This window comes from Python bivittatus, unplaced genomic scaffold, assembly GCF_059951505.1.
Source record: "Python bivittatus isolate LINGU-HERP-01145 unplaced genomic scaffold, Pbiv_v1 ctg000340_np1212, whole genome shotgun sequence".
Taxonomy (NCBI): Eukaryota; Metazoa; Chordata; class Lepidosauria; order Squamata; family Pythonidae; genus Python; species Python bivittatus.
This window is the reverse complement of record NW_028277056.1, coordinates 9,155,716-9,174,509: the sequence shown is the minus strand read 5'-3', so window position 1 is coordinate 9,174,509 and position 18,794 is coordinate 9,155,716. Positions and strand designations below refer to the sequence as shown.

Genomic DNA, 18,794 nt, shown 5'->3' with positions numbered 1-18,794 from the left:
CTAAAAAAGTAAAGAAATAAATTGACTGATGTGAACACAAGTGTCCCAAACAAGCAATCTTAAAATTAAAAATACACATACTATTCCAAAATATTTTTATTTAATCACCAAATTAAACACATTCACATTTTTTCTGACAAGTAGTTTATCTTACATACATCTCTAACACATCTTAAATCTTTTTTTAAAATCTTTTTTAAAGGTTTAAAGACTCTTGTTCCACTTCAGAGGTGAGGATGTGACTGATCCTACTTTATTTTTTCATCATGACTTTTTAGATGTAAAGTACATGTTTTTATACTTTGGATCTTCAGTTTTGTTTTCTGGGGTTCTACTGATTTTTCCCCTTTTCTTGGTTGAATGGGTTTTAATTATAATAATAATAATTTATTAAATGTATATGCCACCTCATTCCCAGTGACTCTTTACTACTTGATATTGTTGTTCTAAGCCAAATTATGGGCCTCTCAACATCTAGACAAACCTTCTAAATAAATTATTAAAAGCTAACTGCATTTCACCAAGACTGTAATTCACTAACAGCAATTCGTCCAGCAGTTCGTCTCATTTCACTTAGAAATCTTTTTTCCATTCTGGCGGTGCTGATGGTGGAGTGTTGCAAGTGCACCCTCAGCCACAGAAGTTCACTGGGTGACTTTCTAACAGTTACTCTCTCATCCCAACCAATAAGTGCTATATATACCACACTGAGTTGCTGGAAGAAAGATAGAATATAAATATATAGAAAATAGAACTGTGCCTCTTATTTTAGGTGTCAAGATATGACTGCTTTAAGAAGTTGATTCAGTAGTGCAACTGTTAACACAGCCACATCTTTTTTTTTCAAGCTGACATGGAAGCTTGAAAACAGGTAAGTTGCTTTCATAAATAATAAAGATGTTGCAGTCCATATCACTGCTTCTGAATAATTTCTGAACGAATGCACAACTTTCATAGAGAAACTGGGGGGGGGGGCGTGGAATGAAATAAAAGGGGGGCTGCAGGAGAGGAGTGAAATAAAACTGGCCAGTCCAATCATCTGATTCTACATGCCATTTTACATTAAAGCAAGACTGTATCCAAAAAAATCACTCCTGCAAAAGAGAACAAAATGCTAGAGCCTGTATACATTACAGACAAATTTATATCATTTCATTTTTTTTAATTTAGTCTGCTCTAGTAATAAAGGGAAAGAGTTATGAGTTAAGCGGAGTGGAACCCTGCCTGAATTATGGTAAGCCTGATTCAGTCACAATATCTGAAATTTCAAATACCACAATGTTTTCAAATAGGTTTTCAATCTTAAAAACTAGCTACCTGAAAATAATGAAGCCCATCTTCCAAGGAAATAGAATCCTGCATGAAATAATGTTCTCTTTCTGCATCTAATCAAATCTGTCTCCCTTACATGCAAAACTTATCTCTGCTTGTCATTTAGTTCACAAACTTACACAATAGCAAATACCTATTTAATACAGAGGAAATTTACCAACTTTCAAACACAAAAACTAAAATAATTTTTAAAAATGTACAAAAATATCTTTTATTAAAAGCAGTAGTTTTTGAAAAGGACAATACTACCAAACCAAATGAAGTTCAACTGTTGACAGAAGCAAGGAAAGATTACTCTGAAAGCATTTACAATATCAGCAAGTTGGAAATTCTTATGACAAAAAAAGCAGTATAATTCTCAGGAAGCCGTAATTTATCGAAGTCTGTCCCAGCGCCAGATACTGGCATCATCACACACAGCTATAAGGATACTACTGTCTCTGCTAAAACTGGTTTGTCGAATAGCAGCAGCACATTTTGGATGAGTAAGAGTTGTGCACCTATTAAAAGAAATTAAGTGTATTTTAATACTCGTATTTCTCTTTGCAAAAAAGAAAGCACCTTGGACAACATAGAAGATAGAAAGGAGCTAAATCTTTTAAACTTCATTTTAAGAAGTCATCTTCCCCCAACCTCACTGAACACTTCGTCTACACTCATAAAGTAGATCAAAATCTAATGAATTTGCAAAATAGGATTCTGGTTTAATAATTTCAGATTGAAGACATGGGTGCATTCAAATAGAAATATTTCTCCAGACAAAAAAAGCTGATGCAAGAAAGGAGGAAAAACATACTTCTACCATGTTGTTGCAAATACACTGTAATCTAGGTTTCAGATTTTTGTAATTGTGCTAACAGTGTGCTCTGGTAAATGGTCCTGAGAGGTTTACATCAGGTAAATCTACACCATCTATAAGGCTGAGGTTCTAGAAATGCTTGATTTGTTATATGTTCATGAGAGAATCACGAGGTGGTGATTTTTATCTGTTAAATACTGGTTTAAGGAACCTCAGATGCAATGGCCAAAATTTGTCAATATATCATATGCTCCCATGCATTCATAAAGCCCAGCCACTATTTCAAGCACATGTAAAAGGTGAAAAATCCACATGGACAAAATCCCATTCTCATTTTACATATGCATAAAATGCAAAAAAATATGCATGTGTAAAATTTTGTTTGGATTTAGCAGGACACCCTGCTTTAACAGACACCCTTTCCCTCCATCAGTTCATTAAACTGAGGGTCTACTGTGTATTTTTAATCTGAAACAAAGGGAGATCATACACAGATTAAGTTATTAAGGGGTGCATGTGGGTGCCTGTATCCCAGTAATATCTCCCTTTATTGTCAGAACAAAAGGCATACCAATTGCACTCTGAAATGTAAAGGTTTAATAAATAATTAAAATGGTATTTATCATATATTTCCAACTACAATTCTAAACATTGTGGTTCATTAAAAGGTATATATGCATGCTTCACAACGCTTACAAGTAAGAACCGAGACACTGTCAAAGATTCACACAAACTCACTTGGCCTTATGTGGGTCTTCTACCTCTAAGTCCCATACATAGAGTTTGCCAGCTTGATTGCCCAATGCCAGCATCTGGAAGAGAACAGAAGATACATGCAGGCAATCCTGTGCCACAGACACAAGGATCAAAGGATCTAAAAGGGGTTGCTCAATATCCCAGTCTACTTGTTTGTGGCACAGAGATGTTGTAATCAATATCTTCTTAACTTTTCCTCAACGAAGATATATTCAAACCCTTCCTGTTCAGGCAACTCAAGTAAGTGCCTGGAGCTTAACCCCTGCTCCAAATAAATTGTTCAAGCTATATACTACATTTTAACAACAGAATTATCACTCCACATGTTTGTAAGTATTTTGAAGCAAGGGCTTTATCCATGGTCCTGAACTATGGTTTAGTAATGTGTAAATGAAATTTAGGTTTGTGACTTTCTCCCTTCTTCTCTTTCAAGGCTATTAGAATAAAATATTTTCTACGACTGAACATTTTTAACTAAAGTAATTCATAAAACCCTATACATTATGGTTTAGGTCACCCTTCTCCTGCTCAGTGCTCTCCAGAAGTGTAGACTATTGCCTTGAAATTGTAGTTCAACACATCTGCAACATGCCAGATTGGATAAGAGTCTGCAAAGTGAAAAAGCTGTTGTAATTAATACTTTTGGGGTCTGCATATACAGTAAGCTACAGAGCTGGTTTGGTCTAGGGCAAGGCTGGCTGGGGAATTCTGGGAGTTGAAGTCCACACATCTGAAAGCTGCCAAGGTTGAGGAACACTGGTCTAGTGGTTCAGGCACTGGACTAGGAATGAGGAAGGCTGAGTTCTAGCCCTGCCTTGGGCATGGAAACTGGCTGGGTGACTCTCCTTGGTCCTAGGAAGCAAGCAATGGCAAACCACTTCTATAAAATGCTGCCAAGGAAGCTGCAGGGACTTGTCAAGGCTGACTCAAGGCATCAACTATATAAAACTAGATTATCATATACTAATATGGTCATAGCTTACTACAGTCAAGTATGTTCTCTATTAGGAACATATGTAGATCTTGAACTGCAGAAACCTTTTTGGTTGTGGGTTAAAAAAACCTGGAAACATCTAGCATTCTTCATGTTAGAAAGACATCTGAAAACATGGGATCGGCACAAAAGCGAGCACCACTGATTGGTGCGAATGAAGTGTGACTGAATTATCTGCTCTGTTGACTTACTCTTCTCATTCCATTGCCTATCTTATTTTAAACAATTGAAATGCTATTCCTGTTTCCCAGAAAAATCATCTGAATTACATCCCCCAACTTGCATGTGGCCTGCGCCGGGCCTCCCTCAACCCCCTGCAGCACCCCTGCACTCCTTATCTGGGACTTCCCCTATTCCCACTTAACAACTTGTGCATTTTGGGGTTACGACAGCAACCGGGACTGCCTAAATTCCTGTCACTAAGTGATAAGGTCATGTGACATCCCGGTTCCAATGCTATCGTAACTCAAGGACTACCTGTAGTTTCTCAATCACCCATATAACACGAAGGCATTCAGTAATGAAGACCACAGGGCACCAATCTCCATAGGACAATCTCTAATCACACCATATTCATTAAACCCCCAAAGTCCTGCCTCTCTTCTCCAGCACTATGGCATATTATTAACTCAGTCACTCACCCCATTTTTTCTATTCAACATTAATCCCTATACGTAGATGGGCTGTTTAAACCTGATGAACCCTTCACACACTCGCGCTGCTTCACAACACCCTACATTCAATTAAAGCACTGGGCTATTCCTTATGCTACTCTACTGCTTAATCTTTTATGATTTTTACCTTTTGCCAGAAATCCATAGAAAACCTCATATACCAAATATCACATTGGCTATAATCAAATCGCCCTAGAATAGTCACATTAGACTCGCTGGGCTTAATTTTATCTATATTGTCTTCCATTTTGCCAGGTTTCCAGCATACAATGGCATTTTCACAGGACTGCAGAGAGAGAGAAAATGAAAGCAATTATTAGTGACAAAATGTTCTCACTAAGCCAAACTGCAGCTAATATGAAACGTAGAAGAGAATATATGTAGCTCAGGGTTGAGCTGTGGAGTCCTTGGAGTTCTCTGAGCTTGGTTGTTTTCTTGCAAACATTTTGTTACCCGGCTAGCAAGGAGTCCACAATATGAAACATTTAACATATGTTAACAATTGTACTTTACTTTGGAAAGAAATAGCAATGGAGTGTGGGTCTATACTCTTCAAATTATTTACTTCAGACAGTAAACAGCTTTGAAGCTGTCTTCTAGATACCAAAACATATAATGTAAACAAACAAGTGTTTTAAAATGGAAGATACCATACCTTGGAAAGGATCAGATCACCCAGCCATCGCACACAGTCTACATAATTCCTATGTATGTCTCTTGTAGAGAAGTCAGGAAAATGAATCTTTTGAGAAACAAATGGCCTGCAGACAAAGAAGAGAGACATGCAAAAAACAGGAGGAATGAGGGTGAGTGGCCATCAAAACGGATAGTGGGTTAAAAAAAAACATGTAATTCCTGACAATTTGCACCTCAAACCCAGTGAATTCTCCCCCCACAACAACCACCCTGTAAGAGAGGTTGGGCTGAGAGACAGTGATTGGCCCAGATCCAGCCAATGTACTTCTGTGGCTGACCAGGGATGAGAACCTGAGTCTCTCTGCTCCTAATCCAGCCCCTTAACCATTATACCACACTGACTCTCAGTTTTGAGATTAACCCATTTCTAAATCCATGCACTTACCAGTTTTAGATTGGAGGATACATGATTGCATGAGAAGACTATGAACTGAGAAATATAATGCTCGGATCAGGACTGTTCTTACCTATTAGTTTTATTGGGATTGTACTCGTAGGATTCCTTGATGGCGTTTATCATTCTCTTTGAATTGATTCGCCAGAGCTTTAGAGAGTGATCCATGCCACAAGACATTATCTTCTCACCAAGCAGGTCATAATCCTATATGCAAAAAGCACAAAGTCGTAGTTTTTAAGTTTTGTACCCAACATTCAGATAAAAGCAAGACAACAGCCCAGAAAACACTGAAATCTCCATATAAACCTTATTGTGAAGTGTTCACACGTATTTAAATTTTCTAAAGTTTATCTTTCCTCCTTGCTTCAGTACAAAAATCAATTACAAAATGGTTCCCAAATAGTTTCTCAAACCATATATTAGTATTGGACTTACTGCACTTAAAACTTCATCTCTGTGTCCTTCAACTCCTCCAAATATTGCAACCAAAGTATCTGTCTGAATGTTCCACAATCTGAGCGCATGATCTAGTAAAGTCCAATCAACCAGATTAGATTGTGTTATCCATATATATCTCACCATTAACATATTCCTCATTTATAAGTACACATTATAGCTAACTGTATCAAAGGTTAGTAAGTTACTGTCCAGAGGTGCCAGAGAGATATAAATGCTTAATTAAAAGAAATAGGCCAACATCTCACATGATTTCAAGCCTCTGTGCTGCCAAAGAGCTTCCATCTAATAAAGAGGCTCTTTTCAGACCTGTTTAATAACCATAGCTTGGTTCTAAAAAAAAGTTGGTATGAACCTTCAATGCAGCTACAAGAAAGTAGAAAGCATCTGCTATCTCATTTAAATAAAGCAAGTTTTTCAATAATTCCAAGTTCTATTTTGAAAAAGTATCCTTTGCTGTAACAACACAGGGTACAAAATCATGGTTTGATTCTATCTTATTTCACTAGCCTAGGGGAAAGCAACTGACAACTGTCTTGAAATGGCTGAATACATATCCCAGCATCCTTCTGCAGTGACCCTGCTTCCTTGGGAGCTGTAGCTGAGCAACAACTAGAGCAGACCCACACAACACACGGCCCGCCAGTGTTTATTAAAAAACAAGTGGGACATACCCATGTCATATGACCAAGAACTCCTGCAACCATTTCACACCTTCAGCATAATGAAGCTGGCAATCAAATCAATTTTTAAACACTGATGTGCCCAATAAACCTGAAATACAATCTTTCATTGGATTGAACTAATTTTAAAGTCATAAGAAACATAATATTCTTTAAAATCCTTAACCAATGTTTTGTTAAAACTGGATATTCCAACTGTTTTCTCAAGTTCTTGCCAATAATAAATCTCTCTCTCAACAGTACTCCTTAGTTGTTTATGGGTAGTATGCTTTTTCTAATATAGTCTATCCAGCACTAGCTTTTGGTTTTATAACCTTTATTGTGCTGCTTTATCAGTTTCAGAGCCATCCTTGTTCCCCTTTCTGCTGGCACAGAAACAGGCCACTAATATAGTACATTACTCATAAAAACATTAAAAGGAATTTATTCTCCTACCTTTGCTAACAGACAAAAGAAGATTTGGATCCCTCGGATGAAATTTCAATTCATTTATTGCATTTCCATGGCCCACATAGTGCTGCAATAACATTCAGAGATCAGTTTCTTGGTGGCAGCCCACAACACTGCCTTACCCCAAGCCAGAGTTCTAGTGCAACTAGTCCAGTAGTTAACCTTTAGGGGTTTAAGGGAGGATTATTTCCCAGATTTTCCCGGAGAGGCTGAATTTCAGCCTTCTGCATGCTAAGCTTGAGCTCTCTGGTCCCATTCTCACCCTATGCATTTTGTATTAAGAATCAGGGACAATTTCTGAACCTAATACTTACCTCTTGTATCAACTCACCTTTATGCACTGCATTGTAATGGGGTTGATTATTCGAATAATGCCTCGTGAGCCGGCCACTGCCAGAAGAGGGTGGCTTGTATTGCTATCATAAGTCCATGCACAAGTATAAAAGTTTTCATCTGCCTGAAGTATGCAGTTAAGTACAATACACACAACCGTGGAATTTCCACTAACAGCAATAGAAAAATGTTTGCACAACTTAAGACAGTCATTTGAGAAAAGTGGCAGCTTAAAAGTATGTTATTTTTAGTGAAAGCATAGTTTATTCCTTCAATCGTCTGCAGAAACTATTCTGCCATTTGGCATAATAATCAGATACAAGCCAAAGGACGATTAGGTTCAACATGTACAGCAGCCATTAAAATATTAACAGCCCATAGCTTTAGGGCAGCTTTCTCTAGCTCAGTTCTCTCCAGATGTTTTGGAGAACAATTCCCATAAATTCCCTGTATAGTTATTGGTTCACTATGAGGACACCAGATGGAGAAGGCTATTCCAGGGAGCTACAGTGGGGCAAAAAAGTATTTAGTCAGCCACCAATTGTGCAAGTTCTCCCACTTAAAAAGATGAGAGAGGCCTGTAATTTTCATCATAGGTATACCTCAACTATGAGAGACAAAATGGGGAAAAAAATCCAGAAAATCACATTGTCTGATTTTTAAAGAATTTATTTGCAAAACATGGTGGAAAATAAGTATTTGGTCACCTACAAACAAGCAAGATGTCTGGCTCTCACAGACCTGTAACTACTTCTTTAAGAGGCTTCTCTGTCCTCCACTTGTTACCTGTAGTAATGGCACCTGTTTGACCTTGTTATCAGTATAAAAGACACCTGTCCACAACCTCAAACAGTCACACTCCAAACTCCACTGTGGCCAAGACCAAAGAGCTGTTGAAGGACACCAGAAACAAAATTGTAGACCTGCACCAGGCTGGGAAGACTGAATCTGCAATAGGCAAGCAGCTTGGTGTGAAGAAATCAACTGTGGGAGCAATAATTAGAAAATGGAAGACATATAAGACCACTGATAATCTCCCTCGATCTGGGGCTCCATGCAAGATCTCACCCTGGGGGGTCAAAATGATCACAAGAATGGTGAGCAAAAATCCCAGAACCACATGGGGGGACCTAGTGAATGACCTGCAGAGAGCTGGGAGCAAAGTAACAAAGGCTACCATCACACACTATGCCGCCAGGGACTCAAATCCTGCAGTGCCAGGTGTGTCCCCCTGCTTAAGCCAGTACATGTCTGGGCCTGTCTGAAGTTTGCTAGAGAGCATTTGGATGATCCAGAAGAGGATTGGGAGAATGTCATATGGTCAGATGAAACCAAAGTAGAACGTTTTGGTCTAAACTCAACTCGTTGTGTTTGGAGGAGAGAGAGAATGCTGAGTTGCATCCAAAGAACACCATACCTACTGTGAAGCATGGGGGTGGAAACGTCATGCTTTGGGGCTGTTTTTCTGCAAAGGGACCAGGACGACTGATCCGTGTAAAGGAAAGAATGAATGGGGCCATGTATTGTGAGATTTTGAGTGAACACCTCCTTCCATCAGCAAGGGCATTGAAGATGAAACGTGGCTGGGTCTTTCAGCATGACAATGACCCCAAACACACCACCCAGGCAACGAAGGAGTGGCTTCGTAAGAAGCATTTCAAGGTCCTGGAGTGGCCTAGCCAGTCTCCAGATCTCAACCCCATGGAAAACCTTTGGAGGGAGTTGAAAGTCCGTGTTGCCCAGCGACAGCCCCAAAACATCACTGCTCTACAGGAGATCTGCATGGAGGAATGGGCCAAAATACCAGCAACAGTGTGTGAAAACCTTGTGAAGACTTACAGAAAACGTTTGACCTCTGTCATTGCCAACAAAGGATATATAACAAAGTATTGAGATGAACTTTTGATATTGACCAAATACTTATTTTCCACCATGATTTGCAAATAAATTCTTTAAAAATCAGACAATGTAATTTTCTGGATTTTTTCCCCCATTTTGTCTCTCATAGTTGAGGTATACCTATGATGAAAATTACAGGCCTCTCTCATCTTTTTAAGTGGGAGAACTTGCACAATTGGTGGCTGACTAAATACTTTTTTGCCCCACTGTAAAAGAGAAAGCAGAGGAGTTCATATGAGGCCAAGGGAATGGATAAAATCTGGAGACAGCAGTGGTTGACATGCTAGAAGAGGATTCAACTGAAAAATAAAGATTAGCTAAACTGCTCCCTCAGTGTCATTTCACTCCTGAAACCCATTTCTCCAAATCACAGTCCTTGTACTGTTCTTAACTATGGTTCCTACTAACCACATTTCCAGTTTCAGGCCTCTGAAATGCAGAGAGGTTGATGAGATACTCCAGTCTATCACACTACTTTTTATGCCGGCCTTTCCCAAATTAGGACCTTCCGGACGTGCTGGACTTAAGCTCCAATTACTCAGGCCCAGATTGGAGAAGGAGGGTTTTGTTTTGTTTTTTTTTGTAGCAGGACTGAATCCCAGATCAGCATTAGCACACAGGGCTTCCACTGCCAGTCCTAGGTGACAAAGCCAATTAACAAGGATTCAGCTCATGCAGCTCAAAGAATAACAGCACAGGCCCTCCACACAGGTTCCTGACTCAGCTCCTTTTTTCTTTAAAAATAGCACAAAGAGAAGTACGAAAGAAAATAAGGCCAGAGGAGGTAAAAACAAAAAGAGCTTTAGGGAAAAAATGAGAACATAGGAAGTACTGCACAAAATAGTTAGGATCATTTGTAAATCACAAAGGTATTTTAACATTTACCTTACTTTCCCCAACGAATACTCTTAATTAGGTAGCTGCTTTCCTCTGAGTAGCAGAAATATTTCAGCAAAGCATTCAAAATACTTAAATAGCATAGTGTTTCTCAACTTGGCAGCTTTAAGACGTGTGGACTTCAACTCCCAGAATTCCTCAGCCAGCATGGCTGGCTGGGGAATTCTGGGAGTTAAAGTCCACACGTCTTAAAGCTGCCAAGGTTGAGAAACACTGATTTAACAAGTGACAGCACATTTCTCATTGTTTATAATCTCTAATCACTACTAAAGTCTACAGAACCTTATGAAGTGACACATTCTTCCAGGTGGGTTAAGAAAGTGTGATGTGCTCAAGGTCACCCTAAGTGATCATGGCAAAAAACTACAGCGATGCTATCGATCCCTTTGGAACCAGAGCTTATGCGAAGGAAACCATCTGTTCATGTGGAAATGAGGAAAGGGGACAAAGAGGGGAAAGAAAACAGAGACATCATTATGCAGTTGGAACTAATGAGCAATGAGGTCCAAAATCCCACAGGACAGAGCATCATTTTGTTTCACTCCCTCTGGAGAAAAGAAAGTCTTCTTAACAGATCTTGTGGTATGGCCTAATTAAAAAGAGAGCTGTGATGCCTCCCTGAACACAGTCCTAGAAACATAAGTAACAAAGGATACATCAGCATCCACATAGGATTGCAATAACCGTATTTCTCCTTGAGAATGGCATTCATATAAAGTTACCTGCAGATGGACGAAACACAAGAGGTTAAAGCTCCTGTTTCCCAAAGCTAAGTCCTTCCATACTCACATTGTTGGAATTGGCTGGTGGGGTAATCAAGTTCACCCCATCTCCCGTCATCTTGAATTGCATATAGTCTTTTTATATAGTACTATTTTTTTAGCCAATTTAATATGGATATTTATATTTTTCCTGTTTTTACCATTTGATTTTAATTGTGAGCCACCCAGAGTCACCCTCTGGGGGAGATGGGCGGCATATAAATTTAATAAATAAATAAATAAATAAATAAACAAGTTGAGAATCACCAAGTTAACTCTTCTACAGCAGCGGGAAGGAGAAGAAAAGCTACACAAACAGCTTAACTTAGGTATATCCATAATGTATTTATCCAGCCATAATTTGTCTCAACTATTTTAGACTTGCTCAGTTCTGTCAATGTAACCTTAAATATGTATGTGTGGGTGGGTGCGTGTGTTTGTTTAAAGGACAGACACAGTATAAGTCTCGGGGGAGGCAAGTGAGCCTACAATCCTTTCACTGCAAGAATTACATCATATAATAAATACACAGAAAATTAACTAAAACAAGTCACAATTCAATCAGCTTAGACTGCCAGACTACACTGTATTTTTAAACTTTGGCAAAATTCTCCACTCCCCATATCCCCAGTGAAACAGGTCCAGAGCTTTTCATTTGAAAGCTTTTGCTTCCAAGGCACGTTGGATAGGCTGCAGTCAGCAACCACGGCCAGCTTTGCCCTCTGCTCCCCCACCTCATCACAAGTTCCAGAAGTCAACTCGTGAAATCAAAAGCACTATTCAGCTTTTCAGGAAACAGCACTTTATAGCTTCCAAAAGCAAGACAGCAGACATTCAGAAAGCAGAGAAGGAAAGAAGCTGTTGAGTTCTTCATGCTCTCTGAGCTTGGTTGTTTGCTTGCAGACATTTTATTACCCAACTAGTATCATCATCAGTGCAAGTGAGTGTGGGGTTTGCTGCTCGCACTGATGATGTTACCTAGTTGAGTAAAGAAACACCTGCAAGCAAACAACCAACTCAGAGAGCACCAAGAACTCCACAGTTAAACCCTGAGCAACAGATATTCTCTTCTATTGGAAAGAAAGAAGCCGAAGTTCAATTTTAATCAGCCACTCACTCGGTTGCTGCCAACAGTGGCAAACACCAGGGGATCACCTTCCTTGCTATGCCAATTGAACTGCACCCCAAATAATGGTTGGCTGTGATCCTCCTGAGAAAGAAACAGCAAAACAAGTTCAAAACATAGCATTTCATTCAGTGTTAAAACAAGTTCAGCAAGGACATAAGTATGCTTAACAAGCTTATTGTATAGGTCATCCTCAAGTTATGACCACTCGTTAGCGACCATTCAAAGTTATGAAAGTGCTGAACAAGGGGACTCACAACTGGTCCTTGGAGTTCTGGCCATTGTAGCATCCCCGCGGTCACGATCCAGGCACTCGGGTGCCCGCCTCATGATTACATTGTTGCAGCAAGCCGCAGTCACATGATCCCATTTGTGACCTTCCCTGCCAGCTTTCCCCAAACAAATTCAATGGGGAAGCCAGCAGGGAACGTTGCAAGTTGCTCCCATAAGTCACTTCCACTGCTTTTTCTCCTGAGAAGCCCCGCTATGGAGTAAGGGATCCCAGGGATCTCATATTCTGTAGCACACCCCACCCGCCCATACCCCATAGGGACCCCCACCAGCCCGCCCGCACTTCATTGTGGCCTCCCGCGGCCTGCACTGGCCTGTCCACACTCAGTAGTGCCTGCCCGTGTCACTCACTCACCCACCTGGCCCGCTGGCCTGCTTGCACAGGACTCCAGTCATGTGAAGTCCTCTCTTAACAACCCATGTTGTCTCTGGTTTATGAGGGCAACCAGGACTGCTGGGATTGCTGTCACTAAGCGATGTGGTCACGTGACATCATGCTTTACAACCGCATCAGCTAGTGATGGAAATTCCAGTCCTAATTGCTGTCGAAACCCAAGAACTATCTTTACCATTTGTAGGAGGATCTTTTTCAAGTCAGAACCACAGTTAACATATGGATACTGCCAAAAACAATACCCCCTGTGGATTTCACCCTTGCTTTACTGCCACCTTACTTTGGAACATACTATGTCGTTACACAAAACATTTTCTGACTTACTTTTAATCACAGCCAATAATATAAAGGATATTGGATGTCCACAAATAATACTAAATGGCCACATATAGTTACAAAATGACTAAAACTTGTGTCCTCCTCCCCAAAATGTTAAGATTGAGGAGTAGTATTATTAGAGGGAGAACTCTAATACTTGCCTTCCTCCTAGACACTGTTAAATCAGCTTTAGATCTGGATCTGGTAGGAAGATTTCTGAGGTCTATGGAGCATTTGGCAACATTAACAAATGTCCTGAGCATAAATGTTCACAAAGTCATGGCTAACCATCAACCGACTATCACATTGGTGTGCAGTTACTCCTAAAAAGCTGGAAGCGTTTCCACTCCTTGCTGTATGTTCTTCTTTCTCAGACACAGGGAAAGATAAAGGGGTAGACAGAAACACAGGCATATATGGGGTATAAATAGACTTCAATTTAGGCAAATAGGAATTTTTGATGGGGGACAGACTTCCATCTCCCTCCAATCAAGTTTAGCAAGGGAAAGGTTTTGGTCCTAATAGAAGTCTATAGTGTGATTTGATTAATAGATGTAGGCAGTGGAGGAAAAAAAATTCTTGCCAAAAATTACCTAGAGTGAGATGAAACCCACCCTGGGTTTAATAGGATTTTTGATGGACCAAGAGAGTATTTTCCTTCCCAGTGAAAGGAAATGGAGATCATAGACCAAGAAAACAGAAGATCTTTTGAGCTAAGTTAAGACTTCTAAACTAGGCACAGTGCCTAGGGCCCATGAAATTAAAAAAAAAAAAAAAAAAACTTGAAAGAATAAAAATGAAGTTATTTATTTTCATGCCTTTTAATAAAAAACAGGCAAGAAAGGTACAAAATTTGAACAACGACCCAATGATCTTATTTGTAACCTATAGTCGAAACAAGAATACTAAAATTTAGCAACTTATATGTAACAAGTACCATGATTAATCAACTGATTATTAATACAAAATAATACATATATTATTTACTGTTCCCTATTTCTTTGTAACACTACAAAGAAAATATTGAAATTCATATGAAATATAATTTTAATACTATTATTTGTATGGAGGCAGGGGCCCACAAGGGCAAAAATGCTTAGGACCCACAAAAGTCATAACACAGCCCTGTTTCTAAATGTTAGGGCTTGACAGCCATCAATTAACACCAACTTCCACAAACACAGAACCACTATCAAGAAAATTCTATTTCCACTGTCCTCTAATCTAACAGCTTTTATAAGGCAATGCACAAATTACACATCTTAAAGTACAGGTGGTTGGGCATGAACAAAGCTGGATCCAAACCATTTAGCAATACTTCAAATTTAAATAGAGGACTGGTGGCAGTCAGTGCAATTGACAGATTATCAACCCTTGCCAGTACTTAAGCAGATACATTTTTTAGAAATTTCCAAACCAATTATTATTCTGGTTACAAAATCACAACTTTTTTGTGCCGCTAACATCAGTAATATACCTTATGAGCATGTGGCATCCTGCCTCTATTTCAAAAAGTAGATGTCCACATGTTTAATATTCGCAAAACAGATTATACTTTTTCCTCAATGAATAATCCATATAGCCAGTAGACAGCTGCACCTGGACAACCTTGTCTGGGTTCAAAAGCTAGCAAAGTCAGCTCAGGTTAGTACTTGGATGAGAGACAACTGGGGAATACCAAAGCAGTAGCCTTTCCTGGGACATAGAAAAGCATCATGAAGAAACACAATGGCAAGCCAATTCCAAATGATATAGATGTATTCATGAAGTGCCCCAGAGTCAAGCTCATCTGGAGAGTATTTTAATATTATATAAAGTTCATAGGCAACATTTGGGGAGCAGGGAGAAAAGGTACAGAAAGAAAAGGCTAAACCAAAAGAGTGGACAATACACTGAGCCCAACAGTTGAGTCTAGAAACAACTCCAGAATCTGTTTTAAGTATCTTCTATCCAAAATAAAACCAGTTGTTATGGCTTCAGTATTGTGTATAAGGGCTATACTTCTACAGTCCTCTCCATGAATGTCTTGAAGGATACCCAAGTTATAATGTTCAGCTGCTGTTCTTAGATATCCCCCAAAAAGAAAGTGCACCCTTCAATTTCCTGTCAACAGCTAAAATACAACTTCCTGTTGTTCCAGTTTTACCAAGGCACACCTCCCATAACAACACATGCATCAGACACTGAACTTGTAACAAAGATATTTTAAAAACTATGAAGAGAGATAAAACTTCCTGGAAATCTAACAATAATGTGGTATAACTAAGTTTAGTATTTTCAGGATGTATCTCTGAACAACCCTACTATCCCACAAAGAGAATAACATACTGCGAGTAGTACACTGAATTTTTTTTTTTTTGGGAAAGATGTTCCTAATTTTAGGAGCATGAGAAGCTGCTTTCTACCAAGTCAGACCAGTGTCCACTGAGTTTGGCATTATTGATCAAAAACTCTTTAGGATTTCGGGCATTTTTCCTATGCCAATGTGGAACTGAACCCAGAATCTTCAGGAGGCAAAACACATCCCTCATATAAACAGGCAGACTTACTTAGAATGCTGAAAAAGACATTAGCTGAAATCACCTTTTAAAAACAGTTGAAATAGATGAAGCACATTTCTGGAGAATGTTTATCTAAAGCTATTTGATAAAATGGGTATCTGGAGCACAGCTGACTGGTGGACTGCCTGCTGTGCAGGCAAAAGATATCCAGTTCAATTTCTGAAATCCTGTTCTATCAATATTGACAAGAGATTGACTTGGCAAAAGCATTTCTCTACGTTCCAGCCACCATACTCTCAAATACAATCTCTTTTTGATACCTACTTCCATCACAGCAGTGTCTTGTGATTGAGGTGACATACAAACTTGATAAATAAGTAAATAAATAAATAAATAAATTTAAACCAGGCAACAGCAAACTGAAATATTTAAGACAGCAAATACCTTGAGGCTGTTCACACATTTAAATGAATATTTGCATTTCTTTGACTTCCATTTTCCTTTCCCCCAACTTTTCCTTCCTGGAGCATTTGGAGTATTCGTAGGGGTGTCAGGGCGTTCAGTATTAGTACCACTCTCTATACTAACAGCATCATCCTGAAAACATAAAACAAGATGGATTTCATAAAAAACCAAAAGCCAGCAACAGCAACGTCTGAAATGCAGAAATTTTCCAGAATGATGGAAAAAAGACAAGTTTCTGAACAGATTAGCTAAGAGTATTCTACAAAAACATTAGATACTTAGCCTTCTATAATCCTGCCTCATAATACTGGCAGTTATAAACAAACAACTGAGAATAACATGGCATCCAGGAGGCAGCAGTGTGTTCACTAACAGTCATTTTGTTTCATTTTATAAAACATTACATATGGGAAGGTGGCATGCTGCAAATTTAAGCACTAGCTTACAGCATCTTTTTCAGACTTTGGGCACCAAATCTTTCATAGAAAGTAAAAATGATGGGTGGCTTTGCTAGGAAGTGTGCGCCTACTAATGAAGAAAGACAGAACTAGGCAAAGGTAATAGGAAATGTCTTTTAGGAGGAAATATTTGACGGAGGTTACAGTTATGCTGGTAAACTGCTCTTTTTAATTAGTGATGCCATCATGGTGAGCAGTGTTTTTCAAACTTGGCAACTTTAAGATGTGAGGAGTTCAAGTCCCAGAAAGCATGCTGGCTAGGGAATTCTGGGAGTTGAAGTCCACACATCTTAAAGGTGCCAAGTTTGAAAAACAGTGATGGTGAGTCATGTTTGTTCATGAGCAAAACCAGCACCACTTTGGAGAAACATCCCACATTGTATTCTTAAAATTCCAGATGTGCCAGCCAACTCGAAAAGCTTAGGGGTCCTTCTGGAAAGTGGAAGAAAAAGGAGAAGACTTTATATAGGGAAATCTACAATCTTAGGTAACCTTAGACAAGAAAAACCTCTTCCTGAAACCTTCTCAATATTGGCCAATAAATCAATGGTTTGATTGGGTGGTTAAGCTCTCACTAAGACAGCAACTCTCTGTCTGGCCTGCACTACCTCTGAACTTGAGAATGACCTCTTATGCTTGAATATTCCACCAAGTATTCTGAAAAAAGAATACAAACAAATTAGGAAGTTTACCTCTGACATGTTTATTTTCTATTTGGGTAATTTTATTTTGACATATGCCTACTGCCTATGAAAATAAAATCTACTAACAGGGAATTCCCAACATCCCCAGGGGATAACCTAAGGGAGGATGATATTTCAACATACCTGAGGGAGCACAGCTATTCCCTTTCAAACTGATCCTTCCAGACCCATCATCTCCAATCAACACGTGCAAATGATAGGAACTGCAACCCTACCTTTATCATCCACAGCCAAGATATTTGGCCTAGCAGTGAAGGGACTGCAGTTCCACCTTCTCCCTCCAGCCCTATCATCCCCATCAACATAACGGGGCTGGGAATGATGGGACTGCAGTTCCACCTTTTCCCTCCAGCCCTATCATTCCCAGCCAGCTTAACAGGGCTGGGAATCATGGGGTTGCAGTTGCACCTTCACCCTCCTGGCCTATCATCCCCAGCCACCCTATCTGGGGCGGGAGTGATGGGAGTTGCAGTCCGATCTCTAAATGGTAGCCAGTGCGAGGACTGCCCCCACCCCCCCTCGGTTGCTAGGAGACGCGCTAGGCCCGGGCCCCGGCCGCCTCGCCCTTCCCAAGGAAACCGGGAAGGCGGAGAGCGCCGCGGCGGCCACCCCCTCGCTCCCTTCCCGGCGGGGCCGCTCACATTCTCGTCTCCCGACAGGTCGCCAGGATTGCTGTTCTCATCGCTGCTGAGCTTCTGCTTCTTCGCCGGCATCTCCGCTCCCGCCGCCGCTTCAGGCGCCTCGCCTCTCCCGCCAGCTCCCCGCCTCCTCTCAGACATCTTCCCCGCCCCTCGCACCCGGCCGTAAAGCGCGGAAGAGGAAGCCGCCCGCCGCCCGCGGCGAGGGGAAGACCGGCTCGGCATGGTCCTTCCGCCGTAAAGCGCAAACGGCTTTCCCCTCCCTGCTGTCGCAAGCGAAAAGAAGCCACACTGCCGGAAAATGGCTGAGGCGGCGCGTGCGCGGGAGCAATGACCACGAGCCGGCGGGCCGCCAGAGGGCGCGCGGCCCCGACGCCTCGTGCCCGCGCTCCCAACCCTTTAGCGACCATTTCTTCTGCTCCCCGTTTGAGGCGTCGTTGCTGCGGATTGGAGGGCTGCTTTTAAAGAAAGCGTTTATTCTTGGGCTCTCAAGGAGCAAACCCCTGTCCTGCATTGTGTCAGCCTTTGGAATTCATTTCCATTTTAGAAAAGAAAAGCCAGCATGTCCCCAATCAGCGTGCAAAGGGTTAGATCCCCAAAGGAGTTAACGCATGGCATTTATATTTCCCTTTGGCTCAAGAATAGATAACGATGGGCTGCCTGCTGAAGAAATTCAGAGGAGGTTAATCTTAGAGAAGAAGGCCATGATAGGTTTAGATAAGATCATGAAGGCAAACATATTTATTTCAAGCACAGCAAAGATCAGGATAGT

The 18,794-nt window shown here is 40.4% G+C and overlaps 1 protein-coding gene across 2 annotated transcripts; it reads right to left on the bottom strand.

Annotated features, from left to right (window-relative positions):
- Window positions 1-81: 81 nt before the first annotated feature.
- Window positions 82-18,166, bottom strand: EED (embryonic ectoderm development). Of its 2 annotated transcripts, XM_088140536.1 has the most exons (12): window positions 18,026-18,166; window positions 16,202-16,354; window positions 12,245-12,337; window positions 11,023-11,088; window positions 7,569-7,694; window positions 7,223-7,304; window positions 6,084-6,175; window positions 5,719-5,852; window positions 5,211-5,316; window positions 4,683-4,841; window positions 2,870-2,943; window positions 82-1,832 (listed from the first exon to the last, which is right to left on the bottom strand). In XM_088140536.1, exons 1-12 carry the CDS (start codon window positions 18,161-18,163, stop codon window positions 1,706-1,708), a joined length of 1,350 nt encoding a protein of 449 aa, XP_087996662.1. In that variant the 5' UTR covers window positions 18,164-18,166; the 3' UTR covers window positions 82-1,705. The 2 variants fall into 2 exon arrangements, with proteins under 2 accessions (XP_087996662.1, XP_087996663.1); XM_088140537.1 differs by lacking the exons at window positions 82-1,832; window positions 2,870-2,943; window positions 5,211-5,316 and having other exon boundaries at window positions 2,945-4,841.
- Window positions 18,167-18,794: the final 628 nt, after the last annotated feature.

Coding starts and splice junctions, on each gene's coding strand:
- EED (XM_088140536.1), bottom strand. CDS start 18,163: ATGTCTGAGAGGAGGCGGGGAGCTGGCGGGAGAGGCGAGGCGCCTGAA. Junction 11,089..12,244: donor CCACTGTTGGCAGCAACCGA/GTGAGTGGCTGA, acceptor GTCCATCTGCAG/GTAACTTTATATGAATGCCA. Junction 5,853..6,083: donor GAGATGAAGTTTTAAGTGCA/GTAAGTCCAATA, acceptor TTTTGCATATAG/GATTATGACCTGCTTGGTGA.